General features: G+C 37.7%; 1 protein-coding gene across 8 annotated transcripts in view; it reads right to left on the reverse strand.

Annotated features, from left to right (window-relative positions):
- Nucleotides 1–20,974, reverse strand: part of ABCA5 (ATP binding cassette subfamily A member 5) — a 65,475-nt gene that overhangs the window by 17,663 nt on the left and 26,838 nt on the right. For all 8 annotated transcript variants that reach the window (XR_014257826.1, XM_082442927.1, XM_082442922.1 and 5 more), the window contains 15 exons: nucleotides 20,711–20,821; nucleotides 19,309–19,484; nucleotides 18,672–18,791; nucleotides 17,477–17,615; nucleotides 16,194–16,284; nucleotides 15,867–16,006; nucleotides 14,644–14,763; nucleotides 11,691–11,892; nucleotides 9,333–9,502; nucleotides 6,883–7,010; nucleotides 6,357–6,494; nucleotides 4,076–4,189; nucleotides 2,557–2,727; nucleotides 1,474–1,587; nucleotides 951–1,085 (listed from right to left, as the gene is read on the reverse strand). Coding sequence is in view for 7 of the 8 variants with exons in the window: in XM_082442927.1 (XP_082299053.1) it covers nucleotides 951–1,085; nucleotides 1,474–1,587; nucleotides 2,557–2,727; nucleotides 4,076–4,189; nucleotides 6,357–6,494; nucleotides 6,883–7,010; nucleotides 9,333–9,502; nucleotides 11,691–11,892; nucleotides 14,644–14,763; nucleotides 15,867–16,006; nucleotides 16,194–16,284; nucleotides 17,477–17,615; nucleotides 18,672–18,791; nucleotides 19,309–19,484; nucleotides 20,711–20,821 (2,069 nt within the window). In the remaining variant the exon portion in view is untranslated. The remainder of the gene's footprint in view (nucleotides 1–950; nucleotides 1,086–1,473; nucleotides 1,588–2,556; nucleotides 2,728–4,075; nucleotides 4,190–6,356; nucleotides 6,495–6,882; nucleotides 7,011–9,332; nucleotides 9,503–11,690; nucleotides 11,893–14,643; nucleotides 14,764–15,866; nucleotides 16,007–16,193; nucleotides 16,285–17,476; nucleotides 17,616–18,671; nucleotides 18,792–19,308; nucleotides 19,485–20,710; nucleotides 20,822–20,974) is intronic.

Consider the following 20,974-nt stretch of genomic DNA (forward strand, 5'->3'; position numbering starts at 1 on the left):
CCCCGAGAAGGGGTCCAAGTCAGACAGAACGTGGGTGGCCTGGGGACTCACGACCCGTGACTGGAATCTGAAGCGGGGGGCCGCCTGCGGGACTGACCCCTGAACCCGTGGGGTCTGCGCTAACTCTGGTCAGTGTCAGAACTGCTGAATGTCAGGGAAAACCCACACGTTTGGTGTCGGAAGCGCTGTGCGCAGAGGAACCAGTTTTCTTTTAGCTGCAACGTGTAGAAACGTTCAGATTAAAATGAAAAAAATGCATTTAACAGCAAACACGTCTTCTCTATAAATTAGCTAGCTGTTAATATTTATAGTCATGTTTTGTAGTTAGATTAAAATCTTCCTCACACCAAAATATGCCTATCAGAGCAGGTATAAATTAAATTATAAACTTAAGCCAAAAAAAGGGAGGGGAGAGAGGTAAGGAGGTGTGTCAGTAGAATTAATCAGCAATCGTCCTAAATTAATAATTCATCATTTAATTTTTTTTCTAACCACAGAAATTGTTTTCAATTAACCAGGCTTAATAAAATTAATTTGTTCCTCTATTTTTTTCTTGAAAAAAAATCGCTCAAACTTTATTTTTTCCTCATCCCTGTATAGTACAATACACTTGAAAAACTCCCCCAAAACATTCCCCCAAAACTCCCCAGTCCAACACATATGGACTGCAGTCAGATCATACTTCTAATTTATGTACATTGTTTTGGGCATGAAAGACCATGTAATGAACACAGTCCTTCTCCTTTGAGAATCTGCAGTTTAGAAACATGCTTGAAAAGATTCCACAGTAATTTTACATTTACTGCTACATTAATAATATTTAAATCAAGTACTAGCAGCCAACCTGATTTTTTTTTTTTAACTACTTCAGTACAAGAGATAAGATCCCAAAGATTAGGCAGTCATTATTTACCCTTCTTAAAAAATATCAGAACACCTAACAGACCTACCTTTATGAAACAAATCAGGCAACCCAGAAGCGGATAGATTGGAATGGCTATGCACAAGGCATAATGAAGAATAACTGTAACTGTATATCCCATAAAATAAGTTATTTCGGTGACTGCAATGCAAGCCAATGCTGTCTAAAGAAAAAAATGAGAAAACAAGTGAAAAGATGTTTAGCAATTTCAACCAAACTTACTGGGTGCCTCAGCATTAACTATGTCTTTAATCTTCTAATAAAACCTGGAACCACAGCAGACACTTAACCAGAAAGTGTCAGAGCGCCGACACCAGTTTTTCGTAGCTGGCATCCTTGTCATGCTAGTTGTTAAACGCAACAAAGTATCATCCCTTCGTGGAGTGGACGGGGCTGAAGACGCACACACACTAACAGATGCTGCTAGCTAGCTAAGCTCTGCACTTGGAAACGACACAGCAACCCTTTCAGTATAATCATGAAAAGAGTCCATGACTTGCAAATAACGGGCTAGGAAAAGCTGAGACAAAATAATATAAAATGTGACTTACCACAGAATAGATAAATGACCAAAATTCTTTGGTATTTACAATTTTTTTAAAAGTGAAAGAAGTAATATAGGTAAACAGAATAACTGATGGAACATATCCAATAAGGCAAAAAACCTGCAAGACAGAAATGTGTATTTTTATGTAAAAATATGAGTAGCTAACCGTACATATGATGTGAAATACCAGTCACATTAAATCATTAGGGAATAATTATTCTTCAAGTTTTATTGCTCAACAAATCGCTCCAAAAACACGGAAACTGTAGTTCCTTGAGGAGTTACTCCTAAATCAATAAAACTCATGTTTTTAACTGCTAACACAATCTTGAATAAGCCATTTAAACTAAATACTATTTGTAGCTCTTTTTTTATGCCAAGTAAAATACAGTCTCTTACCATTTTATTATGAAAAGCAAGCATAGCTGGTTACGGCTTTATCAATCTCCATCAACTATTAGCTTCTATTTTACTGTACAGCGCTTAATGTACTTTGTAAATTTTTAAGAAAAACATTTATTAAGTTATAAGGTGGAAATTAATCTGTAAGGTCAGGATGGCCTCTGGCAAAGCTCCTAAGCTGACTTTCAGCAACCCCAACCTACCAAGCTCTGTTTTTGCTTTTTTCTAATATAATTCATAGGAAAGGATCTAGTGTCAGTCATCGACATACGAATATGAATGCAAATCACACTCTTCCTTAGTATTTTAAGCCATACTTTAAATTATGGAATAAAAGAGCTTCTTCTTTGTGAAATTATTTTCAGGCACAGAGACAAAGAAGACATTTAAAGGAAGGACTGTTTAAGTATTCCTGATTACATACAAGTAGGCAGTCTACATGAAAGACCACCTCAGTTTCAAGGAATTATTTCATAATGGTGAAGTTATTGTTTTTAAAAATCACTTAGGGCAATATAAACTGCCTTGATTATAGGTATCGTATACAAAAATTAGATAGATGTCGGTTCTGTTTTCTGGAACATCACAATTACTCAATCAGACAATTACCACATTTATAAAGATCTAGCTTTTTAAAATAACATTTTATTTATAAATAGCATGAATACAACTGATGTTAACTTACCACAGAAAGGAACTTGACAGCATAAAAATATAATCCATAATGAAATGAAAATAAACTGCCTAACATCAAAGTAAGAACCACAGAGAATAAGGGGACGTCAACAAGAGCTTGTCCAATCCAGTATGCAGAAGGCAGAAGACCCGAAAGTTTAAGTTGAGTGTAAGCTTTGATCTAAAAAAAAAAAAAGCAAAAATCGATTGTAATTTCAAACATCTTGCAAACGAAAAACTCTAGCAAATGATTGTAGAACTCTTAATTTTACATCAATAAAAAAGGTCACATTCTGTCAATAGGTAATAAAAGCCCTCCTACAGCTAAATACAAATTCCATCTAGCCTGTAATCTGGCTCATTATTTCTGAGGTGTAAACATTTCAACAAAATTTTTCAGCATCAGGATACAGCAGTGCAGCTAAGAAACACAAAACTGAAATAAAGTAAAAGGTGTCATGGGGGTTATAGCTGTGCAAACAGTAAGCAGCAAAACATAACTGCTTTTGAAATTCTGTGGAAATAGAGAGAAAAACAGGTTTAAGAAAAAGGATTCTCACTTTTAAATACTGACCTTTCATGAAAACACTAATAAATGGCCAAGTACCCGCTGATTTACACAGGGCTCTCAGCTTAAGCACTGGTGATGCATTTGAAAGCCTTTTACACACTCCTGTGTATAAAAAATGTTAGCTGTTTCTTATTACCACAAGGGAATAGCATTTGCAAGTGTACAAACAGTAAACTTAAATGATCATTGTTTTCCTAACCCTCTCGTTATTTAATTTGAAATTTTAAGAATCTTTCATAAATCCAAATACCTAACAATCTTATTCAGTTGATTTTTGTCATCTATGAAACATCTGTTCATAATAATTGAATGTGTTATAAGAAAGAGCTAGCCATAGAGAAGGTAAGAGAAGAGTGGGCTATAAATATTAGTTAAGACAAAGAAGAGAAATGATTTAAAAAAATGGACAACTTTCGTGTTCAATGAATTAGAAGAAGGAAAATAAAAATTTCAATATAAGTATAAAAACATAGAGCACGTCAAATGAAATGATTTTGGATAATCCATGCTTTTGTCATTCACACATTGCTGGTAGGAAAGCAAAATGGTCTACCCAGCCTGAAAAACAGATCAACAATTTCTTATAAAGCTAGACATGCAATCACCATACGACACAGCAAGTATACTCTCGGGCATTTACCCCAGAGAAATGAAAACTTGCATTCACACAAAATGTGAACAGCATCTTAATGCATAACAGTTAACACTGGAAGCGATGCAGACCCACACCGTGGACCGCGGCCCAGCGATACAACTTTTAAAGCACGTGACAAGCACTCAGATAACAGGTGAGGGTTATTACTATTACCGTAATAAATGTATTTATACTCCACTTACTTATTCTTGAAATAATAATTGCACAGAAGTCTTGCACTCACACAAGGTAGGTTAATTTTTTGTCTAAGATTTCTTATTAGTCAACTGCACCTGTAATTTTTTTAACTGAGTCATTCATTACCTTATGATTCTCTGCATTCTCCATGGCAAAGTAAGGTGGCATCGCGGTAACAATAACCCCAAGTAAAGCTGCTTGAAAATACAGCTCAATTTTAAAAACTATGTCTGTAATTTCCTGAAAGACAACCACAGAATAAGAAATAGAACTGAGAATCGCTTTATATCACGTTACTACTTTCTAAAAGACTATCAAAACCTCCGAAGAAACATGTTAGGATACCTACCCTAGACAACAGTCTACATGAAGCAACAGGCGGCAGAGTTAACACAGCGGCCTATAGTACCAGTTTGACACATTAAACAGCTATAGGATCCTGAGCAAATTATCGGCCTTCCATTTTCGTACGGAAGTACACAGAACGATACAGCACAGTAATTAAGGTTCACCATTTAGTTAAAAACAATACTGTAGTGAAGTGCAGTTAACACGTCTACCAGCGGTTCTACGCAACGAACGTGACCCCCTCAGGACGACCGTGATGCCGTCCCCGGTGCCTGGACTGCGCTATGAGCCAGCTGGGGCCCGGGAACCCTCCTTTCCTCCCCTGGGAGAAGTCACACCCCAGCTCAGCTTCCTATGGAACCAGAAGCTTCTTACTCCCCGCGGGGGGAACTGTGATTCCGATAGCCTGTGGCTCCAGGTGCGGACACAGCAAACGTCTCCAGACAACCTCGTAAACCGCTGGTGCCCCAGATGCAAGCTACCCAGAACCACGCTCAGTGCCACGGGATGATGTGGAGAGAGGCTGCGTCCTGTCGGCCCCGGCCTCCCGAGTTTCTAGCAATAAAGCCAGTTCCTTAATTCATGCCACGTGACGCTGCAGAATTTGTCCCAAACTCCGGTACCTTACAGGGGAAGACCCAGACAGAACCAACCAATGTGTACGCTGAGTGGCACAAGAAGCGGAGATCAATGAGATGACAGTTGGACTCAATTACACGGAATCTCATCATCGAAGGGGAAAAAATGTGGAACGTGAACAAGATTATATCTGTGAATAGGGAACTTTAAAAAGTCTCACTCTTTCCCTCTGGTTTTAAACAACAGTATGGTTGTATGTCAGTGTTTGATGGAAAATGTTAAGAAGCAAGATCTTTTGTAATAGTTACAGATACACACAAATGTGGTAACACCATAAAAGACGTGCACGGGAATTAAACATTTTGAACTGTGGAGGAAAGAAGGAGGAAAGAAGACAAGACTGGGGAGGGGTGCACTGGAGGTTTCACCTGTGTCTTTAACGTTTTAATAAATAAGAAAAAATAAGATACTAACATTTGAAATATGTGGGTACTAAATACACAGTTGTTTACTTTCTGTAGGATTGAAATATTTCACAACAACAGCAACAAAAATCACAGGGGGAAAAAAACATCACAGGGATGATCTACAACTTCGATGATGATTTCTATGTCACCTATGCACTGGTGACTCACAAATATTTATTTCCTGCCCAGAAATCTCTCCAGATTCATACCTTCAAATGCCACCAGGATCAAAGCTGAAATCAATGTCTCCATTCCACCAAAACAAAGCCAAAATCTCTCTTCTGCCTATATTCTCAAAATTGGTGAATGATACTACTACTATGTACCGCCTTACCCCCAAAATGTAAGAAATACGATGCCTCACAAAAGCAAGAGTGATAGAGTATGTCACGTTTTTTAACATACAGTTGCAAAACTCTATGAACATAATAAAAACCACTGAATTGTACATTCATATGGGTGAATCAGATGGTGTTTGAAGTACATCTCAATAAAGCTTTTGAAAAACAGTATGGCAACAGAAAGCAGAAAATGCTATTACCGAAAGATATTTGTCCATTTATTTTTCAACATATGAAAAACAATACTAGTATTCAGAGAAAAATGTTGACTATTTTCCTGGAGACTTAAGTGGCTTTTCATATCTATAATCCAACTGTCTGGCCTAGAGGAAAAATGACTGGGTGAATTCTCAAGGTTCAATACCCAGCATCTAGATTTCAGATAAACAATATTCATTTTTAATTATCTAAATTTTTCTTCTCTGACTAATATAAAAACTACTCATGCTTTACAAAAATATCAGTACCAAGACAGAACCTCCTTGACCATGAAGCGAACTCATACTAGAGACTCCTAAACCCAGGATGTGAACCATCCCCAGCTCAAGTTTTAAGACTAGGAGATGTCACAAGATGAACTTCTACAGATTTCATCTGTTATTATCACTTGGCTTTTAATAGTTATTTTATGCACACACGCACACACGCATGAATATTTTCAAGTTTGCTTACTTGAACGAATGGGGTATTCCAGACCTGGATGCTTTCGGTCACATTTGAATGATAAAGATAGTAGTTACTAATGATATTCATCAATACAGGTAAAGAATAAACCATAGTACTGTTGAAAACAGCAGTAAAAACATAGTCCTACAATTCAAAAAAATAGAGTTATTATATAGTATACATAAATATAAATGAATATATGATTGCTACGTACCAAGCTTTTCTCACCAGCTAAGTTAACTCTCACTGTACTGAAAACTGGTTCAACAAATCATAGAAATAATACTCAATGATAGATAAAAATAACCTGGTTTGGAATCTAGATATTTTGATATTTTAAACAAAAAATAACATAAAAATAATTAGATTCTTCAGAGCTTTATTTACTGGTCCTCCGTCAGGGCATAAAATATATCCTAAGTAAACACAGCCAGCTATTTCCAAACGTAAGTTTTAATTTCCAACTAATAAGGTCAAATCAGCAAACGACTGATTTTAGAGGAAATATCTTAATCCCACACACTACTCTTACCTTTTCTGACTGCATCACATTTAAAGCTGCGCTGTGCGGAGCGGCAGACACGTAGTCACTGTCATTAAACATTGTCACCATTATGTTCTGGTTGGTGAAAAAGCTAAGAAGATCACTGATATCTGAGTCTGGTATTAGAAGATAAGCAAATAACAAAGAATCAGTTTAAATGAGAAACAGACGCAGGCTTTTAGTAACACTTAGAGCTCTCTTTTTGAAGAAGTATTTTCTCTCCATTAGCTAAGACATGATTAAGAACGTTGGCTCTGGGACCAGTCAGCATGGATTCAAATCCAGGTCCAGACGCGCAGACCTCAGAACAGAGCCTGACACACAGCAACTGCGCCATTTCAGCTGCCGCTGCTGCTACTGATACTACCCGCATTCAGAGTTTACCTATAATATGTGCGATCTGGTTCAACAGTGAGAGTAAAAATCTATCTGGCAGTTTTATGCAACAAGGTAACCTGCCACGCTCAGAGAGGGAGGAGCCAGGGTGTGGAGTTAGGTGGCATCACTCCCTGGAGGACTGCTGCACGCTCTGAACAGACAAATTGCATAAATGTCAACTGCGTTACTACTTTAAAATAGTAAAACCCATAACCAGGTCTCCATCTATATTCTCTAAATAGCCTGGAGCCAAGGGGGAGATTCTGAATCCTGTCCGAGGTCTAAATCCATACCAACGTGCCTGATGAGTGGAAACAGTTCTCGGTCCATCATCACAAAAGCCAGGATTCAAGGACGGACAAGGGTGGCTTTGAGAGAAATCAAAACCAAAGGAAAACACTGGCAGTAACTGAGTAGCATGGCCGGTGGCTCAGACTCAGCAACAAACGTGAATGTCAGAGAGAACGGTGCTTTTAGTGATAAGACATCTACTCCCAACCTAGTGCCTTAATTGATCTCTCATTTCCAGATGCCAGAGAGGCTCTGTCCTCTCGAGAAGAGGGCTCTATTATAACTGAAGGAACTGTATCACCTGTGATAACAGAAAGCTTTGCCAGGAGGATAAGACACCAACCAATATATACACAGAGAGACCAGTGAACCCTAAAGGAAATGTGCCTTTAGGACCAACAACAAGGTCTAGGAAAATGTGAGATAGATAGATAGAAAGACAGACAGATGGATGTAAGCAACTCTAGAAATACTTAAAATTAACAGATGGGACAAAACTTTGAAAATACTATAATTTCTGCAGATCGGTGAGAGTGAACGCCAAGCAGAAATACTTGAGATAATGTACAATTCCCCAAACACACAAAAAAAGTCACAATATCAGAGTGTAAGGCTCCACGTAGCACTATCTTTCAGCAATGTGAAATGTATATTAAAACCAAAATAAGAATTCTAATGGGAGCAATAAATTGAGAAGCATAACATTTTCCATTCAAGAGTGCTTTCTGTCACTAAATACCTTCTTCCACCAAAAGAATAAAGGTTACATCACAAACAGAGAGCTAGAATTGAAGAGTGATGATTGTAACGGCCATCTGTAACTGTCCCTAACTATGACTATTATTTTAACACCGGGCAAAGCTTTTCAGTTAATAGTGAATCAAAAAGGAAAGATACTAGAATACAGGTGAAGTGCTGGGAAATGTTAAACTCCAAAGAATTTGTGCGTGTAGAAAGGGTAAACGAAATGCAACTTTCCAACATATTTCAGCAAGATAAGCAAATGAAGCTGCTTCTGTTTTACTGTAAACTACAGAGTTAGCTCACTTTCCTCTTCAAGAACCTTGGGACTATAAACTATCCACACAGATGGGAGATGGTGTAGAAACATCTAATTCACGTCAAATTCTGAATTAGGTTTTAATATTTTGAAAATCAAAGTCCTATATCAGGTTTTTAAAAATTTATTCTGAGGTTTGCGCAAAGCAGTACGTCTTAAAATTTCTTTCATATTTGATGTAATTATGTAATAAAAAGAATCAATGAAAAGTCCAAAAATATCCATTACAAATTTAATGTATGTGATCATAGAGATTTCTAAGACAATCGTCCTTAGTTCTAGTTTTTCAGATAGTCCTTAAAAATTGTTTAAACACTTCTATTTAGATATATAACTGCATAAATATTACATGCCGTAACTCTTTCTAAAGAGGGTTTTTCAACTTCTGAAGTTTATTTTGCACATCATAAACTTTGAGATGAAACATGCTGCTCTGAGAATAATGTCGCTACTCTTAAAAAAGGAAATTTTATGATTATAAACAGTATAAATCAGAACATTTTTAAAACTGTCATCTACACTTAAACCAAAATTTCATTTCTGTAATATATTACTCAGCATCAGTGAGGAGTTTTACTTAATTTAGGTTCATGCACGCAGACCACGCCTTTCCCATATATATATTTCTAAAATCCAAATCTCTGACCTATATCTACCCCTCACCCCAGGCCCCACCAACACACATTCACAAACCTGCACATACTCTCACCGGTAGAATTTTGAAGAAGCAGACTTGTTCTGTATTTATCAGGTTTATCTCCAGGTTTTAGGAAGTATAAGTCTGGAGCAAGTTTGATAGGAACAACAGCATTTTTAAAAGAGTGATGCACCAAAAACATAAAAATCTGAACTGAGAAAAAAATTAAGAGCAGAAGCACCCTGAAAGGAAAAAGAGTACACAGTTCAAGGCACATTAATATGTAAATCTACAAAACAATCTTCCTTCCCATGACAGTTAAAAGGTACTCATTTATTCAATAAAGATGTTTAAAAAAAAAAAAAAAAAAAGCTTGAAAAATTCGCACTTGGGATAGAAATTCTACTCTCCAAAATGGTCTCATGACAATATTGGAAAGAAAGCCAATATTCAATGATAAAATTAAAAGTTATAAAAGTATATTTTAGATCAGAGCCACCTTGAAATTGTTATAGGGCATGTAAACCTGTAGTTGTAACTTAAAAACAAAATAGACATTGTGTCACATTTATATCTCTGTTCTCCTGAAGGAACTATTCCCTGCCCTACCTCTATCCTATGTACTCTCCAAATATTTCAGAAAATATCTGATACAAAAATATTTTAGATGCAGTGAAGAAAATAAAAATACAGTGGAAACTGAGGATGACTCGTATCTTTGAAATGTCATCCTAACCACATCAATTTCCATTTCTCCTCTACAGTGAGTGATTAGGACCATCGTGTGCCGCTGGCCCAGCACATAATTCTACTACCCACTCAAAATGCCCTTCCACCTGAGAGACAGGTAACTTTCCGTCTCAGCCTGCAAAATATCTCTACAGTGTGTGTGACAGGTGTCACAACAGTGGGTAGAGAGAGCTTAGGTTGTCACACATCAGCATTTTATAATTTTCAGAAACCCTGTAATTTTAAGTCATTCTTAAATTGTAAGCAGACCTATACTGCGCTGAACTCTAGTTCCATGATAAGTTAATGGGTGTTTTAGGTTAAAAACAAAATTCGTGATTAAAAAATATTTGGAAACTCCAAGTTAAACGAAGTTGAAATAATTTCTTCACCATAGAGCGGCTCGTGTGTTTTTCTATGCTAATGCACAAACCTTTAAGAGAGGAAATGTAAGTTACAATACTTTCTACATGCATGGTCGGTGCAGATTTGACCATGGAACACTCCCTGCGGTAGGCTGAATGCCTGTCACCCTCCTCCCAAATCTATACGCAGGAGCCCTAACCCCCAAAGCGATGGCGTCTGAAGACGCGTCCTCCGGGAGGTCCTCAGGGTCAGATGGGGCCACGAGGGCGTGGCCCCGTGACGGGATTGGTGCCCTTAGAAGAAGAGGCGCCAGAGAGCTTGCTCTCTGGCTCTTTCCCTGTGTGCACACACAGCGAGGGGGGTGCCCAGCTGCAAGCCAGCAAAAGTCCTCAACAGAACCCGACCACGTGGACCCTGACCTCACTCCCAGTCTCGGGAACTGTGGGAAAATAAACTTCCGCCGTTCAAGCCACCCAGTCTTTGTCACTTTGTTATGGTAGCCGGAGCCGAGATTCTTTTACTGTTTTTCAGGGAGTATTTTATGAGAGTAATATTCAATTAAATAAACGGACACATGCTGATTTAAACAAAGGTTTTTCTCTCACTAATGCTGACACAGGAATAAATCAGATACGTGATTGACATTTCTTTGATATTGAGTAAGTCTGGGCAAAAAGCAAATGAATTCAGCATATTTCAAACATATAACAAAACTCTTATTCTTGATTATTAAGTTTTATTTCTACCGCCATTTTGGATCTAACAAGACAGCGTGGTGTATAAAAGTACTTAACGTTACTTCTAAGTAATTCAACGTCTAGCAGCCCGTGGGAACCTAACTGACAGAGACACAGCTAAGTGGAAAAGATGTCATTTTGATCCCAGTTCTACCAGCTATAAGCCCTTTTTTATATTTCCGTTTCTTCACCTGATAAATAAGGATAAAACTTATTCTTCCTGCTGTTTACCAAAAAAATGGTCATAAATATTAGTAATAGAGGCAAAACAATTGTGAAAAATGTAAATGCAAAATAAAATTTAAATACAATGACAGTAATTCAAAAATTACACAATTAGAGAAAATTATTTGTCACTCCCTCATTTTATAGATGAGACAAAAAAAATGCTGGTTTTAAAAAAGAGTTAAGGCTCTCATGATATTCAATGAAATTACTAGAGGTATAAGTTTTTTCTCTGACATTGTGAAATTACCATTTTAATCTTTCAAAACTACACATATTATTTACATATGTCTACATTTTAAAGACTAAGACGGTAAATCCAGTTTGTATCCTTAAAAAAACAACTCATAGACGGAAGAGCGATTATACTTACACTGATCTCACTGATTTGCTTTCACGTTTCAATGTAAGGAAGTGAAACTTTGCAATTTTAAACACCTGCTGTTTCCAAACACTCATGGTGTTCACCAGAGAAGCCTTGGTTTCAGAAAGAATAAGCAAGCTCTGCTCCATTTCATCAAAGGGTTTTGAATGCAATTCTTCCTCCGGTGGCTGCTGAGTAAATACACTATAATCTATTTGCCAAAACAAAACGATAGAAACTTATGTTATATTCCTTAAAAAGATGAAAACCTTTCTGAAGCATGTAAATTTCAAAGCAGCACACACCTGGCAGTGATACAGGACAAAGGGGACAGTCATATACTTTGGCAATATTATTAAAACTGAACATGTGCACAGCTTATGACCCAGGACATTCTCTCTCAGGTATAAATCCAACAGAATTATGTACAGAGGCTCACTGAAACACATGTACAAGAATATCCTTAGCTAGTACCCTATCCAATAGCCACATGCTGGAAAGAACCCAAATGTCTATCAACAGGTGAAAGAATAAGTCATGAAATATTCCTGTAATAGAATAGTGTAAAACAATGAACGTGAACAAACTATTGTATAACCATAGTAGCTTGATCTTACAAACATTACATTAAGTAAAAGAAACCAGAATAAATATAAGCAAAAGAGACATGCTATATGATTGATTCCATTAGACCAAAACCTGACAAAACTACTGGATGGGGATAGAAATCAAGATATGTTATTTTCACAACAGTGATTCAACTTAAAAGAGATGAAAAATAATAAAAAGAGACGAAAACTGGTTTCGGTATGAAGAAGGACTTAGGCTAAGTTTAAGAAATGAGTAAACATAAAAAATTTTAAGAGTGGAGCAGAATAATGTATAAAATAATATTTAAGGTCAACCTGGCTGTCTTGGCATCTTACCAGCTCAACAGTCTGAACGGATGACTCAGTAGATGGCCAAGTCCAGTCCCTGTCTTCCCCTGACACAGCGACTAATCAAACTAACAGCAGGTCCTGAAATACTGCATATCACAATCATAGTACTCAGTGAGCTCCAGCTGGCCTTCTACAGAATCTGATATATACTAATCTTTAAAAAATAAAACAATTAAAATCGACCAAACTGAAAGCAAGCTGATGTTAGAGGTAAATTTATTTTGCATAATGGGCTTAAAGGTACTGTAGAGGAAAGTGAATAATATCTGAACAGAGCTCGCCCTTCTCACTCTTATTCCCACTTCCCAGACGTTTCTAGAAACTACTTCGTATGCCTCAAAGTACTGAGCACCACGCACACAGGCGTCTTCTCCGCCCACTTCTCTCCGCCATCCTCAGTATGACAGACACACTCACTGTTAACGCATTCTACATCCTGACCTCTAGCTCCCTTTATTTCTTCCATTCCCATACCTTTGTCTCTACTCAGTTTCATCAAACTGACGGATGCACAAATTTAAGATCTTGCTATCGCTCCAAATGATCCAACATTTTCACGTGAACTTTCCTTCTCTAGCTGCAATCCGCCCCCTACGTCCTCATCGTAAACTCGCCTTTCTTCCTCCACGTTTGAGAGAAACGTCCCTTTTCCTTCACTCTCAGGACCCAGCACCACACCAGTCTCGCTACCCTTCAACCCATTCTCAGCTTAAACCGCACGGATCTCGACCGCACCACTGAAATCACTCGTGTCAAGGTCATGACCGGCTCCCACCCTTCCACATTCCCCGTCTTCTAAGCTACCAAACCCCCCTTTTCTGCCGCCATCTTCCTCTTCACAGCAGTCAGCAGAGAACTGCCCTCAAACACCATGCTGCCCCAGCTCCCGCATCTCCTTTCGTGAAGACAGAAGGAGCGCTAGTGGTGCCTTCCCGGTCAGCCCTCCCTGGCCCTTCACTGCTCACCCTCGGGGCTTCCCTCCACTGCGTCTGCGCTCGCCACCGAAGCACCTCATCCAGTCCCACGGGGCCATCGGTACACAGGCGGATCCAGCGTTTGTATCTTGAGCCCAACGCCCTCCTTTAGCTCCAAGTGTGTGAATCAAACAGCCCAGAGGCAACATCTCCACTGGGATGTCTACTAAACCTCTCAACAGCGTAACCAAAATTCACACCTGGAGCCCTTCTTTCCACAAACCTGCTGCTCCCCCTTTCTCAGGAAAGGGCAATTCCATTTCCAGTTCTCAGGCCAAAAGCTTAGACGCTATTCTTGACCCCTCCCTTTCCTCAACCCTTAACGCTAGCCCATCAGCAAGTCACCACCAGCGCCTCTAGGAGAACCCCGAGCTCTTCATGTTTCCCTATTTGCACAACCATCCTAGTTCAAACTAAGATGAACTGCAATAGCTTCCTAACTGCTCTTCCTGCTTCCAAACTTCCCTGAAATCCACTCGTCATTCAACAACCGGAATGCAGTTTTTAAAAATGCAAATCAGATCACGTTACCCCTTTGCTTTCAAACTCTCTGGTAGCTTCATATCACACTAAGAAAACAAACAAAATGTTTTTCCAGACTAAACACATTCAAAGACTAAATATGATGTGGCCCCTGGCCTCCAGCTCTGAGCTCACTACGTGCTACCCTCTCCTTGGCTCTCCACGGTGGCCTTTCTTTGTCATCAGAAACATCCAACCCATCCCTCAACCAACACCTCTGCAGTAGCGAGTCCCTTTATCTGGAAGGCTCTGCAATGAAATCTCACTTTTCTTGCCATTCAGGCCTCACTTTAAATATCATCCCAACCCAGTCCCCCCCTGAGATGCCATCTAAGCTATCTGCCTCCTGAGACCGCCCCACTAATTCCTTCATAACTCCTATCACTCTCTGTAAATATCTATTTACCTGTTTATTTCTACCCTTTCTTTCCCAAAATATAAATTCCACATGCTTCTACAATTATTTGTCTTGATCACTATCTGTCTGGCTCATTGCCTAAAATGTGCCGTTAGTTTCGTTTTTACCTGCTTGGTCAATTTCCGCTTCAACTTCTAGCTTTAAGAATACATCTTCCAAAGTCGTCATGGAAACACCATAAGAAATAACACCCAAACCTGAATGAGTGTCTAGAGCAGCAAATAAACCTAAAGGAGAAAAATGAAAGAGCGTTGTGTCATTAAGCACACTATCATGAATTATTCTAAAATGTCCTTTTAAAGTAGTATATGACTGAATTTACTGTGCTGGCACAGTGTTCTCAAACTGTTTGGTCTCAGGACCCCTTCAACATTCTTAGAAATTGCTAAGGACCCCAAGGAATGTTTGTTTAGGGAGATATATATCTATTAGACATGCATCATAATATAAATTAAAACTAAGAAATATTTCATGGACAGAATGATGGGCAGAGTACATTACGTTGACACATGTACTTCAATTCAGTTAATTAATGATTCCTTATTCTCAAAAGGAAACCACAGAAAACCGCATAGAAAATTTCTATCTAATTATAGGAATGCTATGGGAATTCTGCATAACATATCTTCAACAGTAAGAAATATCCTTTTGTTTATTAAGTCATCCGTCAACAGATACAGGACACTGAGTTTGAGTTCCTCATCAAAAAGCAGAAAACTAAAGTCACAAATAAAATAATTCAAGGGTTTACCGTATAAAAATGTAATTCATTATGAAATCATGAAACTGGAAAAGAGCTTAGGACTTACACAAACAACTGTGTGTGTGTGTGTGTGTGTACACATTTGTGTGTGTACACATTTGTGTGTGTGTGTACACATTTGTGTGTGTGTGTACACATTTGTGTGTACACATTTGTGTGTGTGTACACATTTGTGTGTGTGTGTACACATTTGTGTGTGTGTGTGTGTACACATGTGTGTGTGTACACATTTGTGTGTGTACATATGTGTATATGTATATTTATATTCTTATTCCCAGAACAAAAAAAGGGAACCATTTCTTTCTTTCTTGACAATAAAACAAACAATTATTTACGTAAGTTAACACACTAGTTGGAGTTTCTTGCATGCCGTTTATAAAAAAAAGAAATGTTAGCTTACAGCATTTCTGATTTTCAAAAGCAAAAAAAAGCAGAAACGGAGTATTAACTCTGGCGACCTGCGAGCGCGTAAATATTATATAGAAAAATAAACCAAGTAAATTAAGAAAACTCATCCCCAATGCAAGAAGCTGGTTCAGCAGTCAAGAAACTGAAAGTAAGGAATACCTGAAAATTTGTCCATGTCCTTGAAAGGCAAGCTATACACAAGCTGCTGGTCATTCTGTTGTAATAAAGTAGCTGCAGGTATATGTTGTTTAACCAGAGAAGAAAGAGATTCCGTGGCACAGCATCTGTCAATGTACATGCTAGAGAAAACCAAAAACCATAATTTTTTATCATTACTCAGTCAACAGCCAAAAGTAAATTCTGAATGCTTTAAGTTAAAGTTAGTGCCATAAAAAAATGGCCAAAGCACATCATGGCAAACCTTAAACATAGTAACAATAGGTCAAGAATATAATAAGGAACAAGTCAATAAAGAACGAATGATACCTCAGGCGGTAGCCAATGCCCCATTTACTTTTGAGAAAAATTGAAGAACCAACACATTTTAACATTCCTTGTGATATGACAGCTTTCCTATCTGCAAAAAGAGATTTGCGTTTCAATTTCAGAGTTAGTAACAGCATTAATAATTGGCATTTATATTTTCTGGATTATCCTATGAGACACCAGTGTATGAGCTCATTAAATTATCACAACAGCCTTATGAGGAAGGTATAGATTATCATCACCTGCTTTTTCGATGAGAATAGGAAGGCAATAAGAACATGTACAGTTTGCCCACGTTTCACGTGGCTATTAAGTGACAAAGCCAGGGGTTCCACCCAGGCAGTGTAAGTCTACAGTCTACTTTCCTAATATGCTCCAAATGTCTCGGACTCTTCCTATAAGGTTACTAACAGAAGCGCTTTCACAACTTCCTTAATAGCCAAATGTAAAAACGACAAAAAAGCAACAGAAACAAAACGTTAGGTTTTTTTTAAACAAAGATACTACTGCGAAAATGAATGACATGCCCAATTTATTAGATTGTATTATGAACAGAAAGAGGTTGCTCGGGAACCTCAGAGCCTTGGACCTTGTCACAGCTACTCAAGTCATGTGCTGGTTTCAACCTGGATTCTTCTGTGTGTGAATGTGTTTAGCACTGGCCTGAGGCCGTTAAGCTTAGGCAGGCCTCTTACGAGGCTGGCCCCTGACCCGTGTCTGGAGACCCGGCTTTGAGCAGGTAAGGCTGGCCCCCGGCACCTGCGCTGCACTGGCAACGCAGGTCATGGCTGACACCTGCTTCCTGCTGGGCGGCCGGCAGGTGGCCCGTGTGAGGCAGAGGGTACCACACGGCCAGCCCCAAGAACAAAAAAGAACAACCCTGGGCGAGAGGACAACTCGCTGCTGGATAGATGGAGCGCACCCTGGCTGACTCCGTGCGGATGGGACTCTTGGAAGCTTGCCTGTTTCTCCCGGACTTTGTCCCATGTGCCTTTGCCCTTTGCTGACTCTGCCCTGAACCCCTTCCGTTTCACTGTCATAACACACCCAGGGGTGTGGCTGTGTGGAGTCCTGTGAGCTTTCGTGGCAGATCATTGGACCTGGGGTGGTCAGGGGGACCGCCCAACACAACACAAAAACATGTAAGTTTAAAAAACTGTAATACCTTTTTCTGTGAAGAACGCACAGCTTCCTTATTTATTCCTCAGAATTTAGCATTTCTATGTCTAATCTCCCATTTGGCCCCATGACCTTAACCTTTAAAAATAAAGTAAAAATCTCACCAGCAAGAATATCAGCTTCATCCATGAAATGAGTACTAAACACTGTCACCCGATTAGCTTTTCTGTATTTAAGAAGATTCCAAACAATATGACGAGAACAAGGGTCCATTCCAGCTGTCGGTTCATCCAGCAACAGTACCTGTGTGCAAAGGGGTGGGCAAGGCAGGGAATCCTCAGGAAAACTAAAATATATAAAATTCATGCAGACCCTGCAAACCTTCCCCACTTAAAGTTACTCTATCCAATCAGAAATGTATTAGGTCTGAGTTTTCTACTCATATGTGAGTTAGCATAAATTTAAAAAACTATCGCTTTGGCATATGAATACCTTCTTTGGTTTAATTTTAAAATACTAATGTCTGTAATGTATAAGACATAAGTATAATAACAGTCAGATAGACAAACTAAAAACCAAAACACCGAGTAGTTCGCTTTTACCTGAACAATTAAATTTTGTACATGTAACAACTGCTCGTTAGAGAATTATGTTCTGTATTAGTTCAGGGAAAGAAATTTGTTTTAAGACTATTTTTAATTTTGCAAATATGGTGGCGGGGATTGGGAGGAAGATAAATTAACACAAAGCCTGAACCACAGTCCTCCCCAAGCTACAGCAGCAGGGCGTGTGGCAGGATGGTGGGGACCCAGGGGGCTCCTGGCCACAAGTGTGCACCTGGCAGCTTTCTAACACTGTGCAAAGCAGTGACCAGCTGGTTCTCTGTTTCTGCCGGACAGAGAAGAGCACAAAACAGACAAAAAAATCAAATCAGCAGAACAGTGAAAAACGGAACTATTCGTTTGATTTTGTTCTTATTTTAAAATTTTTATTATAACCATTACAAATGTATAGAAAACTGAAGAGAATAATAAATATAACAATACTTTTATAGCCACCACTGAACTTTAACAAATGTTATTTTACTTCAGATCTTCTTTCAAAGAAATAAAACACTGCAGATATAAAGAAAGTCAGTCCTATCCATTCCCCTTCCGAGAGATGACCACTAAATTAAAGATGCTGTATATCTTTCTGACTTCAGTTTTAAAACCTTATTACTATAATTACAACCATAATAACATACAGTATTTTATGTATGTTTAAAATTTATACGTGTGTATGTATATCTTTCTACAACCACTTTTTTATTCAACATAATTTAAAAATATCTCATCAATGACACTAATATCTGCTTACCTTTGGATTCCCAAGAACAGCGATTCCTACAGACAGTTTTCTTTTCTGACCACCACTTAACTTTTTAGCCTGATTATCTTTGATAGCCTGCATGTCTAAATCCAGTAAAACCTTCTGCACCTATGAAAGTAAAGTGTCAGTAAACGTTTCTTAAATCACATCATTTACATAATTATCAATATTAGTTTTTAAGTGTTCCAATTTTAATATCAACTTTTAAAATGTTCTTTTAGTCCAGAACTTAATTTTGACATATATCCATGTATAATTTTGAAATAACAGCTAAAAGGATTCCTGATGGGAAGGTCTACTGTACTTTTGTGACCCCTGGGTGATGGGAGGGGATCAGTGCAAAGGCTCCGTGTGTGTCTGTGTGGCAGGGGAAGGGGGTGGAGGCGAAAAGAAGAGAAAGAAACATCTGTATTGAGAGAACAGAATCCTCCAGATGAAACAAGGACTATTTTCTATGTGCTAAAACTTTTGCTCCAAGTTCTAATTCTTTATGATGACTTTCTGTTTACTGACTCAGAACAGGTTTTATATTTAGATTTTCAAGCATATTTTTATTACAGAAGTTATTGCACAAGGTTACTAATTTACAGCAAATAAAAGTAAAGATTTCTATTTAATAACATACTTCTTGTATTACGTTATTGGCTGGTATTCCTTTGATTGAAGCCAAAATGGATAAATTTTCTTCTACTGTCAAAACATCAAAGTGTATATCTAACTGTGGACAAATGCCAATCATTTTTCTTGCTTCAAACATTTCATCTATTTCTGAGACTCTGTGTCCATATACAGATGCAAACCCTAAAAGCAAAATATATGTATTTACATTAAATATATTAAGTATCAAAAAGTATATATGTTTTAGTATATACTAATAATTTAGTTATTTGTATGTAATAGACATAAAATAAGAGTCAATATAAATTTGGAGGACACACCGCACCCTCATTTCCATACTGGTGGAAATCACCATCATACTGGTGATTTGCTGCCACGTATATTCCAATCTCATTTTCCTTCATTTTCAGGGCATATTACAGAGTGGAAAGAGCAAAGAACCATAAGTTTAATACTAAACAAAATTATCTATTGGTGCATTAACTAATATTCCAGGAACAATTTTCCCTCATTTCCAGGCATTATGCAACAGTACAGAGAACAAAGAACTTAAAATTTACCCCTAACCAGCTGTGTGGCCTTGAGAAAATCACTTAATCTAAATTCAAGCTTTTCTCTACTATAAACTGAATACTAATATATCCCCCTCTACTTAAGAACTATTAAACCAATGTGCTAATGTATGGAGAATCGTAACAAAAATAATAAATACTTATATGAATGAAAGTTATTATAATTACCATCAAAGAGTGACACAGAGATAAGCAACAAAATCAAACTAATTTTAGAAGTTAAACTACATCTAAAAAGATGCAGAATCAATACACGGAAGTTTGGCCCTTTCTTAAATTAAAATATTTATTGTTCTGCCACTCTATTTGGTTACTGTGGATAAATGGAGCTGCTGTACTGAATTCTCACCTACAGGGCAGTCACATGTAACAATTATACGTTTGAGGTATTGCTCTTACAAATCTATTTTAGAAGATTGTACTGACACTCGTCATTCCTTCCTTTTGAACTACTGTTGGATACTTAGAAGTCTTTATTTTCTCAACCAAAATGTCTATGGGCCTCATTTAATTTCCAATTAATTACTGATTTATCCTTCCTTGAAAATGAAAAGTAAACAAAAACACAAGTAAAATATCTGATAAAATAGGTACAAAATTAGATCCTCTTTATTAAATATGACTGAATCACTTTTATTTTCTATTGAAGAAAAAACAAATGTGTGTAACCAAAAAAAAAAAGAAAAATATCTTTACAGACACAGAAGTTGATCCCAAATCAGTGACAAAAATCAATCGGTACATATCACAAGGATAAATAATTACCATGGTACCTTAGTTTTAATAACCCTAATAAAACAAAGTGAGAGATTTTTCTCTTTAAGTCAAAAAACTCACCATCCGAAGGTGGGCACAGTCCACAAAGAATATTCATCAAGGTACTCTTTCCTGTTCCACTGTGGCCAAGTAACGCAGTAATCTGACCCTCATATATGTCAAAGGATAAACCTAGTTCAGGGAAAAAGGAGAAGTCTCAAATGTGATTTTTATTTCTGTTGAGCCATGTAAGATAATACACAATACTTGAGCAACCTAGAAAGAAGTCAACAAATTTAAAGACAGATTTAAAGTTACCAGCATATTTAATAACATAATATTTAA

Source organism: Balaenoptera physalus (assembly GCF_965194825.1).
Source record: "Balaenoptera physalus genome assembly, chromosome: 20".
Lineage (NCBI taxonomy): Eukaryota > Metazoa > Chordata > Mammalia > Artiodactyla > Balaenopteridae > Balaenoptera > Balaenoptera physalus.